Source organism: Hydra viridissima, unplaced genomic scaffold, assembly GCF_058129835.1.
Source record: "Hydra viridissima isolate aposymbiotic clone 2 unplaced genomic scaffold, HvirCarnegie_v1 scaffold_1, whole genome shotgun sequence".
In the NCBI taxonomy this organism is placed as follows: Eukaryota; Metazoa; Cnidaria; class Hydrozoa; order Anthoathecata; family Hydridae; genus Hydra; species Hydra viridissima.
Genome location: NW_028324300.1, coordinates 10,665,154 through 10,680,493, shown reverse-complemented (window position 1 = coordinate 10,680,493; position 15,340 = coordinate 10,665,154). Strand labels below are relative to the sequence as shown.

Genomic DNA, 15,340 nt, shown 5'->3' with positions numbered 1-15,340 from the left:
ACTTCTACATTTAAACACGATATACAAAAAAAAAGGACTAAAATATTTTTGACAAACAGTTAAAACAATAATTGAAATGGTTTATAAATCCCGATTAAAACATGATAATAAACTCATCAAATAACAGGATAGTTGAAATAGGTATTGCTTGGTGAATATTTAACTTTGAATATCAGAATGAACTAAATTTCTTATGAATCTGTCTCAACACTTAATCTATGAAGTTTTGCAATTTTTGTCTTTGATATTTAAAAACTAGCTTTAAAATCTAATAGAGTAATTTAAACAAACCTTATACACAGAAAACTTTTTTTCTTTTTGTTTTAACCAGCTAGTTAAAGAAAGGTGTATTCTCTTTAACAAGCTGAGTAATTTTGTGGGTGTAAACAAGACTTTATCCCGGTTTGAAATTATTTGTGGTTGAATTTCATGATTTCATCGATATTTTGTCCAATAGCACATCGCTGTTAGCAGATGTTTTGATTTTTCTCAAAATGGTAAACGGAATAGCGATAAATTTTATTTACGTTTGTTCGTCTTATGCACTCTTCGTTTTATTTCCGTTTTAAGTCTGTTTGTTGTTTTAAAACGAACGCTTTTTTAAAATTCTCCATTATCAGATTTGGCTTTTTTATTCTCTTAATGTAAGTATTTTTTTAGAAAATAAAATTTTCAAATACGTTTTTTTGTTGTTGTACGTGGGAGCTATGATAGTATTATGCTTAGTAACAGTACACAGATGTACTGTGTACTGTTAACGCACGTGTATTTCTATGTTAATTTTTTAAATACTTGCAGAATATTGTAATTTAAGTTAAATTATAGCTTCAGTGTTGATTAACTAGTAATTTTGTTTTTACTGTGATAAGCAGTAAAAGTAAAAACTATGATAGTTAGTAAAAACAGCTAAGTTAATGTTATTAATCAATATTAATAGATTTCATGTGTATGAGAGTATTAGAAAAGGTCATTATAATTATTGGTTCATCACATATTAAAAATAAACTGAAAAATATTTCAGTTACATTTTAACACAAAAACTAAGTTACATTCTAAAAACATGCTTTATTTTATTTTAGATAATATATAAACTTTATTGTTAAGTATTATGTATAAAACTAACTACACTATAGAAATTATTACTGCAAAAGACATTTAGTATGCATAATGTATTCATTTATGTATTCATTTATGTATACTTATGTATGTATGTATGTATGTATGTATGTATGTATGTATGTATGTATGTATGTATGTATGTATGTATGTATGTATGTATGTATGTATGTATTATGAATGCTTATATATAATAAGTTTGTATGGTTTTTTGCTAAAGATTAAATTTATCAAATGCTGAAACAAAACTTCAAAGTTATTTTCAAATAATAAAAAACTTTCATGATGACAGCAGTATTAAAGTTGCTACTATTGGTTTCCATATGTGTTGAAGTTTATAGCATTAAAGCTTCTCTAAAAGAATTTGATGATCTGCTTCGTTTGCTTAAATACAATCGTTTTGATAGAGGTAATCAAGAGGATAGTTTTTTTCCTCAAACTAAGTACCATGACGATACAAGAAGAAGTTTTATAAATGAAAATGCTAATGAAAAAGTGGCAGAAAACTATGATTTTGTTAGATTAAGAAATATTGACCCTTTCTCTGCTGATGTTGTAAGTAGCAGAAAACTTGTTGATGATGATGATGATGATGATGATGAGACAGAGAATACTCAAGACACTGGTGGGAGCTCTAAGACCATCATTTTACCATTGAAAATGCCTCAAATTTCACCAAATCAGGTAAAAATATATGATAAATATATTGCTTGGTAATCTGCTTTTTTTTTTGCATGTGTAATCCTAAATATGCTAAGTTTTACTCTCAAAAAAATTTTGTTAATAGCTCAATTTAAAAAAAAAGCTCTATTGTTAATAATAATAATAATAATAATAATAATAATAATAATAATAATAATAATAATAATAATAATAATAATAATAATAATAATAATAATAGTAATAATAATAATAATAATAGTAATAATAATAATAATAGTAAAAATAATAATAATAGTAATAATAATAATAATAGTAATAATAATAATAATAGTAATAATAATAGTAATATGAACAGAATGTTCTGTATAAGAAATCGAATTGCTAAAAACTTTATAAAAATTTTTAAAACAGACATTTTTTTCCAGATCTGTTTTTAGGTTTTGACAATTGCATTGGTTCAACTTAAACGCTGTTTCATAATTTCTATGCATTTGCAATATTTCTAAATAAATTTTAAATTATTTCATTAGAATCCCTGAATCTTACACTGCATTTTATATTACTATTTATATCAATTTAGCCTGATTCCTACATATGCATTGCTCATGCTTTACCTGATGATGACAGATATTTAGGTAGGTAGTATTCAATATAAAAATAAATTCACTGTTAGCATGTGGTTTTCTGCATTTTTAAGTAACATTTAAGTATATTTCTTTTAGTGGAATTTATTCCAAAAGCTAGTATGCACATTGCACACCATATGTTGCTGTTTGGTTGTAGTGACAATGAACCTATTGAGGCAAAGAAAACTTGGTATAGTTGCTATGTGTTTGTATTGTCATGTTTTTATTTGCTAACAAATATTTATTAAAAATTTTACTAATTGGAATTACTTATTCCTAAATGTCTTTTTAATTATATTAATACATAGGTTTGGAACAGTTTATATTGCTCAAACACATTCATTGTGTACTCTAGTTTTTACAAGCCAATTAAAATGTAGAAAGCCTATTTCTTTTTTTCCACCTTCTCTTATTTGCCTTTTGGGAATTAGAAGTGAAAACAAGTGAAAAATTAATTTTTTTTTTTATTTGAGTGTTTGTTTACTAATGAACCTGAACTTTAAGGTGCAAAGTTGCAGTCTCATCGGCAGGGGTTTTGGTTTTTTATTGTCTCCACAAAGTTGAAAAATTTACAGTTTGTGATGCTAGTCACCAAGTCATCAGAATTGTATGTGTATTTTGGAAAATGTTTTTAATTTCATTCAGTTGCACTACCTATGATCAAATTTCCTGGAGGAAAAGCCCCTCCTCCTCTTTCAAAGGCAGAAAAGTCAACAAGATTCCATTACTTCTCTGGAAAAAGATTAACTAGGTTGAACTAGGGTTTGGAAGAGGGACATTGAATATCAGGCCACAGCTTTGCACTTTACAACTGCATCAAGTACAGATAAATGCTGGTGCTTGTTTAATGATTGAAAACAAATTGAACAAAAATCTTCTTTTTTTCTGGCTTGTAATCATCATGTATTGGAGTTGGTGCTGCTTTAGAAAATACCCTAATTGGTTTATTGAAATGAACTGAAATTTTAATTTTAGTAGGTTTAAATACCAGTGGTATTTTTTAAGTAATGAGAATTTTCAGACAGTGTTGTCAGACTGACCTGTGGAATGATGGTGGGACCTTCTTGTTCTGATGTCTTGTTATTTGTACAAACAGAACAAGAATTCGGAACAGATCAGAAATGACTACAGAGAGTTTGTTGAACTAACAATTGTATTTGAGATGTAACAAATTGTGTTATACAGTTTCAAATGCCAGGTACTCTGCATAGGTCACAATTTCTAAAGTCATCTACTGACTCAAGAAGTGGCTCTTCTGCAACCAATTGAATGACTACTTCAAAAGCACAGTGTATACAATCTTGACACTTTCCCTGTGATTGTCCATTTCAGTGTTTGGATGACTGTACCACTTGTAATTGAGGCATGACTTCTAGCTCACAGGTCTTTTAATTTATCTCTTACCTTTTCCAACTACTATAATTTTTTCAAATGCTACTAACAATTGATCCTTCTTTTCAGAAGAAAACACAGATTACACACAAAAACCTTTGAACAACAAGAAATTTACCATAAGAACAGTTTCAAATTTTTCAACTTGATAATTACCAGAATTTGTTTAAATAAATATTACTTTTGTGTAAATAAAAAAAACTTGAGCTGAACATTTAATGTTTTTCAATATTCATTCTTCACATTGTTTGGTAATAAATGTAAAAGATACTTTAATCAGAGACGCTGGTTAGTGACCCATATATGCATTTATTAAAGCTTGTAATGCTCCAGGTCCATCCCTAATTATTGAATAGATGTATGTTTTTGCACATAATTCTATTTATATAATTATAATATATTAGAAGGGTGACAAATTCGATAAATGACCTAATTTTTGTATGTATGAGGCATACTAAAACATACCTATGCACCCTTCATATCTATCTATGTGTTTAAATATATACGTTTACATATATTTACACACATGCATATATATGATGAGTAAAAAGGGAAAACCATTGATGTCACATTTTTGGATTTTTTGAAATGTTGCCCCTACTATATAGTAAGTATTTTGCTGCATCACTGCAAATATGTAAATCATTTTTAAAAAATTTAAATCACCTCTAATAAGCAGTAAACCAGAAAGCTAAAATGTTTCCAGCTGTAAAGAAATGCTGTTTGTACTTACCTGCCTTGCAGCCAATAAAAACTTTTTATCAAGAATGTAATGCTTTATTATTCATAAATATAGTGGATATATGTTAATATCCTGGTATTGCAGAAAATCTAAAATAGAAGCTTGTTTGAAAGTGGGAGAGAAAGAGAAACAAGCAATTATAATCACATGTGATTGACATTTTCCTGTTACTGCTTATGATATTAATATTTTCATATAATAACAGTTTGAAATAATCAAGATGGAACTGAACATGTTCCTAAATATTTCAGAACATTTCAAACTATTTTACAAAGCCTCATGTCCAATAAAAACCTGCCCAGTTTGTAACGTCATTCTCAATATTTTCCTCATATATTGCAATTCTGAGAGCTGGAACTGACCTTTAGAGTGTGCCGTTCTGTTGAACACAGTTAGAAAGAGAAACTTTTTAATTAAAAAATCCCTCATATTCTTGTACACTAAGAGACTGCCTATCAACAGTGCTAATTATGCTGAGCTTCAAATTCTTAAATATTTGTTTGTGTATGTTTGCATAAGACCCAGGAGTTTTTTTTAGGACCTGGCACAAAAAGGTGTGTCAGGGTGTGTCAAGCAGGAGTGAAGTTTAAATTACATTAACAGATAATAAATATGCATATGTAATATAAGTGTATATTGTGCAATATTTATATGCATTCAAAATAAATTTATAGCTAAAAATATTATTGACTTTTTGAAGTAATGATTTATTTAGTTATTTTTCCAGCTGCTGATATTATGTATTTTCAAATGTTATATGTTTTCACCTGAGAGCAGAGGGGGAGGGGGTTAGAAGGTGTGTAAAGAACAAAGGATCAACAATGATTTAAATAAAAGTTTAAGTAAAAACTTTTAAAACAAGTTATTACAGAAAAAGTAAATAAAAATTTACTGGGGGCATGTCCTATGATGGAGGTTGCTATGGCCCTTTTGTCTCACCCCTTGAGTGTGCTTATGGTTCAGATTGAAATATTTGGAGACTCAATTACACAGCAATTATTTATGATGAACATAATGAAGTTACTTTGGTAATAAAGTCAAAGGTCCTATTTACAACCTTGTCACATAGAGACACCAATTTTAGGATTTTGTATTTGTTTATTTTACCTTTCAACAAAATTTTGTTGTGTTTATATACTAAGTAATAAACCAGAGTAAATTTAAAGCCTAAAAAAAGTTATGAAATTATTCACAGTTTGTTATATAAGTCTTGGAACTTTTTGTTTTTGTTTTAATATTATAATATTTAAAAAAATGATGAAAGGTTTTCAAAGCTGTCACTCTCATCTCATATGATATTTTGTAAATTTATTAGGCAATGTGGTGAAATGAGACCAGTTTGCAACGGTGGTTCTCAATCAATCCTTTATGCTTGGGGAAAAAATGCACCATCTTTGAAAATGCCCAAAAGTAAGATGTCTTTCTTGAGCTATTTTATTTAGATTTTAGTTGTATGTATTTTTATTTACTCAAGTATTCACTTTTATTGGTATACTCTTAATAAAGTAAAAGAATCTTTTTGATGTTCTCTTTATACTACTATCACATTGTTAATTGATTATTTGTTAACAGATAATCATAAAGAGTTATTTTTTATTTAGATGTTGGTTTTCATGTTGGGGGTAGAAGTAATGTTCGTTATTTGGTTCTTCAGATTCATTATCTTGATGTCTCTTCCTTTCAAGGTACTATTTACAATTCTTAACCATGCATTCAATAAAATGATGAAAGAGATGACACAGGTTTTACTAATTAAATAACCTTGTATAACATATTTTCACTTAGATGGACACACTGATTCATCTGGCATATTGTTCGGAATAACAAGTGAAAGGTGAATTTTTTAAAGTAAAATGCTGTTTTAAAAAGTTTTGTTGTTGAACTTCTTAACAAAAAGACCCTTTGAGTTCAAGTTAATCTTTTTTCTTTCTTTTTAGAAAACCATATCATGCTGGAATTTACTTTTTGGGTGATGGATACACAGCTATTCCCCCTCACATTGAAAGTAAATTCTCTACTACTTTGTTCCTTTGTTTGTTTTTTAAAATTTATTTTTGTTCTACTTATTTAATGCCTATTCTGAATCAAATATTGATTTTAAGTGTATATGCTATTATGAGGTTCAAGAAAATCAGTATTTTAAATTTGGGGATTTATGTGTAATTATTCTCAAGTTAATTGTTTCTCATTAAAGAGTAACTTGTAACTTAATATGAAATGTATGAAACAGAAAAGTTATTTGAGTCTTTCTTACTAAACTTCTAATTCATAGTTTTATGCATAAGTTCTTTAATATTCCTTTTTTATTTTTAATTTTTTTTTTTTTTTTTGTTGCGTAATTTTTTAAAATTCATTCTCCAACTCCTTAATTTATTATGAAATAAAAGTACCACTAAAACTAAATAATTATTATTCTTTTTTAGAATTTAACATTAATATGGGATGCTCATATCCAATGGGTTCGCCTCGTTTATTTCCATTTCGTTTCCGTGTTCATGCTCATAAACTATGTAAGTTAGTTTAAATTAACTTTTAAATATTGTTTTGTTTAATCAAGATATTTCTAAATATTTTTTTTTCTTTAGCAACCTCGATTACTGGATATCGAATAAGAAATGGCAAATGGTCTTTAATAGGGCATGGTGATCCTCAAAGACCTCAAGTAAATTATTTTTAAAAAGTTTTTATACTAGTGGAAATACTTTTTATTTATCATCATCAAAATTGTGAAAATTCAGAAATGAATGTTAAATTTATGTTTTAAGGGGATTTGTATAAAGTATTTTATAAAAGATTTTTAAAAGTAAAAAACAGAGAGCAGTTTATAATAATAAAAAAAAGTAAGGTGTATTTGCAAGGAATTATGTGATGGGGGAACTGATAAGAATAGTTCAATATTATTAAAAAACATTTTAATCTCACAGTATTGTTACATGAGTTGTCATTTGGATCGCCACATGGACCTTTTACTAATTAAAGTTAATATACTTTAGGCATTCTACAAGGTTTTTAATGATGTGGATATACAACCAGGAGACCAACTTGTAAGGAGTTTTTAATTTGTTTTTGATTTTTTTTGTTGATATTTTTCAAACTTTTGGAAACAATTTTTTCAGTTTATATTTACTTGATTTATGTAATTATATAATTAGATTATTTAACTTTTTTAAATATAGGTTGGGCGTTGTACGTATAATTCAACCTCTCAAGAAAAAGCAACTCACATTGGGTAAGGAATCGATAAAATTGGTTAAATTAAGTCTAATGGTGTTTTTTGTTGTTTTGAAATTGTAATAATGTTTACAAGAGGTATGTTATTTTTAGAGCAACACATAACGATGAAATGTGTAATTTCTATATCATGTACTTTTATGATTCTTTAAAATATGGCAACAAACCTGATATTCCATGCGATTGGTTGGATACCAAGAATTATAATTATCCTATTGATTCTGATATCCCTTTAAGCGTGTTGGAGGCCCAAAGCAGAAAAATTGGTATGCATGCTAGTTTAATACTTTTGTTTAAAAATCTTTTTTCTGAAAAACATCTCATTTATCAACATAATATCTCATTTTCCATTCCTTTTATATTCCCCTTATATTTTGTATGTTTTTTAAACATACACAATGAGATAGCGATTATCTTTAAATTAGTGGTTTGTTTGTGTAGTTGATATTATGTGTATATTTAGAGAGTTATTACTTCTAGAGGAGGTCATTATTTTTCATGAGTTAATGATGCAGTGGTTACATTTTAGGAGAAGATTTAATGTGAAAATGAAACATTAGAATATATTTTAAAATGTTTTAATAATAATAACAGGAGAAAATAAAGTAACATTTTTGAAACCCACAATATATTTTACTCATTTTAAAATTTTTGCAGACTGTAATTTGCTTATAGCTTGATTAAAGCGCCATAAAGTAAGAGCCCATTTAAAAAATTACATCATAAAACTTTATAGAACAAAAAAAAATGATGGAACCAAACTAAATTATTTTGATATCTAAAAATAGGTACAATAATCCCATATGTGTTCTTTTGTTGGCATATCTTTTTGAATTTATTTTGCTAGATTGTTGCAAACTTGGGATGGAACTCTTTTAGATCTCTTTTTTAATGAAATTATGCAGACCTGACAATCTTTCTCCATCTAAGTCCAAATAAGTTTAATTGAATTCCGTTCTAGGAATCAAATTGGAAAGTTGATTCCAAATAGAAAGAGCCCACCTTATTAAAGCTACCACCATTTATTTTGATGAATTAGCATGTCTGCTGATGAAATCAACCAGTTCTCTATCATCTTTATGTAGCGTTACAACAAATACTTCAAATCAAACAAGTTCTTTTAGGAAACATTGGAACTAACTCTACAGTGGTTTTACATTTTTTTGTGAAACTACTGTAGAGTTAGTTCTAATGCTTACCAAAACTCTTTGGTGTCATTATTTGAAAACTACATTTAGTTTATACTGTTTATTCTAATTTTACATAAGTTATTTTTTACAAGGTTTTAATAGTTAAGAGTTTTGTTCGTTTTTAATTTTAAACTTGCTTGACTTCAGACATTTGATTTCAAAGTTTTTAAATATATTACATATATTAACTACAAGTTATTTTTTGTATGTAACATTAATTTATAATTTTGTACATTAAAATTTGTGTAATATAATGCTTTTTTAAACTACTTAGTTCTAATTAAAAATTAACATGGCTTAAACTTTTAAACTGAAGAGGTACTAAAATAAACAACTTAAAAGTACAATTGTTTTTGTTTTTTTGTTTTATTGTACTTGATATGAATGATTAAAAAACCTTAATGAACAAGTAAGTCACTGGGTGACTTACTTGCCCTTACAATCTCAATTTAATGATAATAACTTTTTGTAACAACTTATTGTTAACTTAACATTGCAAATGTTTTTCAAGAAAACTTGATTAAGTTTACAGCATATAAAAGTAGAGTTTTAACAAGTTACATGAAATTGTATGAAACTGAATGAAATGAGCTTGCTAAAGCTCTGATTGCAACATGTCACAGAGCTGTATAAAATTTGTAGCAGTTAAAAAGTGTTTGTTAAACTGCTTTTATTCAAAAATTAGTTACATGGATTTTCTAATGATATACAAATTGCAGTTTATTGATTTTAAGTAAAGCTATGAAACCTAATAAAGATTAATCAAATAAAGTTAAAACAATTCCAATCATTAAGCTCCAATAATTAAATGAGGTAGCTGCTGCTGCACACAAGGCAACTGCTTAATGTTATTTCTCATGAATGAACTTAGAAGTTGTTTTTCTGTTAGAACCTCTTTGGCTGAACTTTGTAATTTGAATTCAGCAACGTAATTTGAAGTGAAGAAGTAAACTAGTGACATTTTTGTTTTTAGGAAAGAAGATAGGGAAATCAGGGTTGTCAGTTTTAAAAAAAATTAAAATTTCCCACGACATGTAAAATGCTCGCCAAAGTTTTAAAATTTCCATCGACATGTAAAATGCAATCGCCACAGAAAACTTTGTTAAGTTTGCTTGAATAACAAAGCAGCATAAGATGGTAGCAAATATGGTTAATCTGGTTAACGTCTGGTTGTAATCAACTATTTTATAGATGATATTTATTACAATGCATTTGGTTGGTTGTTATGTTTATTGTATTTAACAGGGATGTGAAAGTGAATTTTTTTATGTTTGCAACTTATTCTGGTCTTTACAGAAAATGATTTCAGAAGGGTTTTTTAAGTTTGTTATTTTTAGCTAATTTTAAATGATTTTTTATTTAAACAATAATTGGTATTTGGTTGATACTTTCTTTAACATGAGTATTTTCTGTAGAACTTTTAGTTTTGATATATATTTTCAAAATAAATGAGTTTACTAATGTGAAGTGTTTTTTTTTTGTTTTTTTTTTGTCAGATTTTCATACTCATGCAATATTTCTTCTGAAAAAACTTGTCATCACTTAAACAAAAAGTCATGTTTTCCATCTTTTTTTTTTTTTTTTAATGAGTTACAAAACATTCATAACTTTAAGTAATACATTAAGTTTTTTTGTTATTAAAATTTTTAAATGTATTAGGTTTTGTAAACACATTTTGATATCCAAAAGACAGTTAAGTAATTGAGAATAAAAGATGGAATAAATAAACATTAGTTAAATAATTGATCTAATGATTAGATAATGATTCTAACGAATAATTCTAATGATCAAATGATTAACCTTGCTGCATAGAAGTGATCTTTGGGTTTTTTCAATGAACATTTTTTTAATGTAATATGCAGTAAAAATATCAGATCAAGCTTTAAAAAAAGAAAGCAAATAAAAGATTTCAGCAGTTGATTTTATTATTAAGTTTATCTAATAAATTATAATCTACATTCAGAGAAAAAACTTCAGTTCAAAAATTTTTTTTTGTAGAGGGTAAATCATATGAATTTGTTGAGAACCAGTATGCTCATGATGAAGGTTGGAAAAGTGAGTTTTTAGATGTTGGTCAAGTTTCAGGTGTTGACGTTGATGATGAAGATGTTGTCATTTTTCATAGAGCAAACCGAGCTTGGGATGAAAAGTAAGCAGAACTTTTTAATAAATTCTTTATTGACTTTTCAAACATTTTATAACCTAAAGGCATAAGATAAGTTTTTATAAGCACTAACTATTGTTCTTTAAAAGATATAAGTTATCATATTTGTATAAAGATACAAGAAAATAATCTTAAAAGAATCTTAAGTTCTGAAAACATTTCTAAGAGATTTTAAAAATCATTACCAGTGCCTTTTATCTTAACAAAAAATCCTAATTTTCAAGCAACTTTAAGTCTATTTTCTGACCATTTTTTTATGATTTTAAAAACATTTATAGGTTTTAAAAACAGTTATACAAATATAATGATAATTGGTTTTTTATTTTATTATTTTAGCACTTTTGACCCTTTGACTCAGCAGATAAATGCTTCTCTTTATAAACCTATTGATAAAGACACTCTAGTGTGGCTATCACAAAAAAGTGGGCAATTTGTTAAATCTGGAGGAGCAGACATGTAATTATATTTTTATGCTAGCTGTTCTTAAATAATGGTTAAAAATCTTTAATCTTAAGCCTGTTATAAAAATCTACTCATTTTTGTATTACAGGTTTTTAATGCCTCATGGAGTGACTGTTGATGTCCATAGAAATATATGGGTGACTGATGTTGGCGCTCATCAGGTAGGAATAATGGCCAGTTTCTTTAATGAATCTTTACGATATTAGATTTGCCTTATTGAAATTTTAATTTCAGTGTAGTTTTATGTATCTTAATTCACTATACTTCATATGAACAGCGTTTGTTTCATTAGAGAGCAAATAATTGTATAATATTGTAAAAATTTTCACTTGTCCTAATTTTTTTGTCTAATACAAAGTCTCATTAAAAATTCCCCTACAGATAAACGATTATCCAATATAAATACTCAAGTCAATTAACTATTCAGAAATCTTTTATTGAATGCTTATTTGACTTAAGTATGATGATTGTTTTAAGTTTAGTATGTATTTCTTAACTAGGTATTTAAATTATCTCCGACTTTGGAGGTTCTTTTAACACTTGGTGAGCGTTATACTCCAGGAAATGACTACACCCATTTTTGCAAGCCTACTGATGTTGCTGTGATGAAAGATGGTAGTTTCTTTGTTGCAGACGGGTAAGAATTGAGTTTTAATTAAAGTTCTGTGTAGTCATACAATCAGTTGTAAATTTTCCAAATCCCAAGAGATTTTGACATAGTAGTAATTTAAAAAATAACACTTTTGTAGGTACTGCAACTCTCGTGTTGTGAAATTTTTTGCCAATGGCACAGTTGATAGAACGATCTCAAAAAAGCTGTCTTCAAGTTATTTCACTAAAATAAGTAAGTGGATTCAAATAACTCACATCTTATGACTTTTTTCTTTCCTGAAAGTATTGCTTGATGTAATAAGTGAACATTTTATAGAAAGTCACATTTTTTAAAAATCCTATTAAATGTTTACAGTGTTATTGCTTCTTGATTCTATGCTAATCACAATGTTTAATTATGAATTTATTTCTTTATTTTCAAATGCATTTTTAATGTGTTTGAAAAAAAAAATCTGATAAATGAAACTATAATTCTTGAAGACTAAATGTTTTTCAGCATTAGAGCAAAAATCATAAAATTCAATGGTTGAATCTGTTTCTTTAATCATTTGCTGTGAATAACAGCTCAACCGTAGATTTTTTTTTCTTAGATAATTTTCCAAAACCTTCTTTCATGGTTGTTGTTCACGGATTGGCACTCGATGAAATTCATCATTTCCTTTACGTGGCAGATCGTGAGAATGGAAGAGTTCTTGTTTTTGATTGTGATAGTGGAGATTTTGTAACTCATATAACAAAAAAATTTGGAGGAGCAGTGTTTGCCATTGCTTATAATGAGAACAATGGTATGCGTTGAATACTTTATACCCTTATCATTTTTATACACGATTCGTATTGTTCCTGAAAAATAATATTTTCGTAGAGTTTTGTTATTTGATATTTTTCTTATTAAAAGCTATTTAGTAAATTTATTTTTCAACCAAAAAATTAATTCTCAAACCAAATTGAAATTTTATCTAATTGAAAAATCCAAGAGTTTAAATTCTGAAATTTACAACATCAACGCAAACATTTGCCAAGTTAATTTTACTCGTGCATCATTTAAGGTGGTGTGTTACACGTTGTGAATGGCAAGAGCTCGGGTGCTCCAGATGCTCAAGTCTCTGGATTCACATACAGCACGGACCTTCATGCAATTGTCTCCGATTGGAAGCCAAGACACGTAAGTTCCCAATTGTTTCTTCATGACACAAAGTTTTAAATTTAAGAGTTTTTCACTGAACGTTAAGATACTTTTTCAGGGCTTTGGCATGCCGCACGATTTAGCTGTAACTCAGGACAATCGTGACATTTTTGTTGCGGAGATCAATCCATTTAAAATCCGCAAGTTCTCCAAAGTCAATAAGTACTTATTATATCCAGCTCTATCTCTGTAAGTTTGTCGGTGAGATAATGATGCCCTAATTAAAAAGGGGGTTGCTCTTGATTCAAAATTAATTTATTTTAGCATGTTATCGTATAACGGAGTTGGTGTGTTAAATTTCTTAACGTTATTTTTGTTTGTATATTCTCCTTGTGGGAGTAATTATTTTTTGATGAAGATGCAGGACACTTTGTTAACTTAAATATTTTCAGTTATTTTATCAGTTTGCTTAAATAGGTTTCATTTATAATATTAGTCATTTCATTTTCAATATTTCATAGAAATAACACGTCAAGCATTTTCTCGAACATTTGAATAATTGGAAAGCTTTAACAGTAATGGCAAAAATTTCTTTTCTCGTTTTTTTTTTTTTTTTTTTTTTGAAGAAAAAAAAACCTATCAAAGGCTCTTCTTAAAACTTTTACGTCAACAAATGAAATTTTTTTTACGTCTACAAATGAAATTTTTTTTACGTCAACAAATGAAATTTTTTTTTTTTTTTAATAAAACGGCCTGCTTAAAAAAAGTTGCTTAGTAGTTGTTATCTAGTTAAGTTATTGACGTATGGCTGGTTTTATTTTGATGTATATTTTTTTTTTTCGTTGAATTTTTTTTTTTTTTTTTTTTACATACGTTTTTTCTCTCTTTTTTATTTATTCAGATAATTGTTTTCTGGCCGTCTTTTATAACCTTTCAAAATATTTATTTTAAGCTTTTTTTTTTTATCCAATTTGTCGATGGTTCATTTAACTTAATGTCGATGGCACATTTTAATTTCACATCAACGCCCTTCATTTATAGTTTACAATAAGGTTGTTACAAAATATAAAGAGGTGATCTGTGTGACCAGGATGATGAACACCATGAGATAAATGTACAAATATTCTCGACTGCACCCCATTCCAATACCAAAATTAATCTTAATAGTGCTTTGAAAGCGCTTAAGTGCTTGATAGCGATCTTTGTACGCATGGTCTGATTTAAAAAGCTGGTAATTCTAATGCGGCCACACATTTGGCGTACACACAAGTACAATCAAGGTTTTTAATCACATTTTTTGGCTGTTTTTCATGATCTTCTGTTTGATTTGGTATTTTGAAGCGTTTAATGTAAATACCTTTAGGTATTTACTAAGTACAATTTTGTGAAGTACAACAATATTTTTAATTGAACCTAGTTCTTACTAAAATTTATTATTTTGAAATAAAAAGTTATTATAAATTTTGATCTTGATGAGATATTAGAAAAAAAGCATACATGCTAAAACAACAAGATATTTTCACGAAAGGTAAAGTTAAAAAAAAATTTAATTTAATTCTGATAAAAAAAAGAGAATGTATGAACTTATAATGAAATGAAATTTATTTCCTTATACGCTTGCATGAATTCGTAAAATCTGTCGATGTAAAAAGACAACGTTTTATTTAAGGTGGTACACACCTCAAAAAATTATATCATAAAACATTGACAAAAATAAAATTAAGAAAAAAATTTTCAAAAAAATTATGATAAGTTATTCTTGAAAATAATTATGCAAATACCCAAGTTATGCAAATTTTTTGTTCCAATATATTTTTTTATTGCAAAAAGATATTTACATCAAACTTCGCAAACTAATTAATAATGGTGCAATACATGTTGTGGACTAAAAAAATATTAAAAGATCCCAATTATAACTTTAATTTGCTCAATTTCAATAATTCGGGTGATTTTCCCCAAAAAGAAGTACAAAAATGCATATAAAGATAAGTAAAAAAAAGTAAACCAATAATATTTTTT

The 15,340-nt window shown here is 27.4% G+C and overlaps 1 protein-coding gene across 2 annotated transcripts; it reads left to right on the top strand.

Annotated features, from left to right (window-relative positions):
• Window positions 1-508: 508 nt before the first annotated feature.
• Window positions 509-13,764, top strand: LOC145187356 (peptidyl-glycine alpha-amidating monooxygenase A-like). Of its 2 annotated transcripts, XM_090091162.1 has the most exons (21): window positions 509-644; window positions 1,337-1,800; window positions 2,360-2,414; window positions 2,502-2,595; window positions 5,855-5,949; window positions 6,141-6,224; window positions 6,325-6,373; window positions 6,477-6,544; window positions 6,963-7,049; window positions 7,125-7,201; window positions 7,533-7,583; window positions 7,716-7,768; window positions 7,864-8,036; window positions 10,959-11,109; window positions 11,461-11,580; window positions 11,675-11,747; window positions 12,087-12,223; window positions 12,336-12,430; window positions 12,789-12,983; window positions 13,245-13,360; window positions 13,440-13,764. In XM_090091162.1, the coding sequence occupies exons 2-21, from the start codon at window positions 1,399-1,401 to the stop codon at window positions 13,572-13,574; spliced, it is 2,310 nt and encodes a 769-aa protein (XP_089947288.1). In that variant the 5' UTR covers window positions 509-644; window positions 1,337-1,398; the 3' UTR covers window positions 13,575-13,764. The 2 variants fall into 2 exon arrangements, with proteins under 2 accessions (XP_089947288.1, XP_089947295.1); XM_090091169.1 differs by lacking the exons at window positions 10,959-11,109; window positions 11,461-11,580; window positions 11,675-11,747; ... (3 more) ...; window positions 13,245-13,360; window positions 13,440-13,764 and adding an exon at window positions 9,934-10,421.
• Window positions 13,765-15,340: the final 1,576 nt, after the last annotated feature.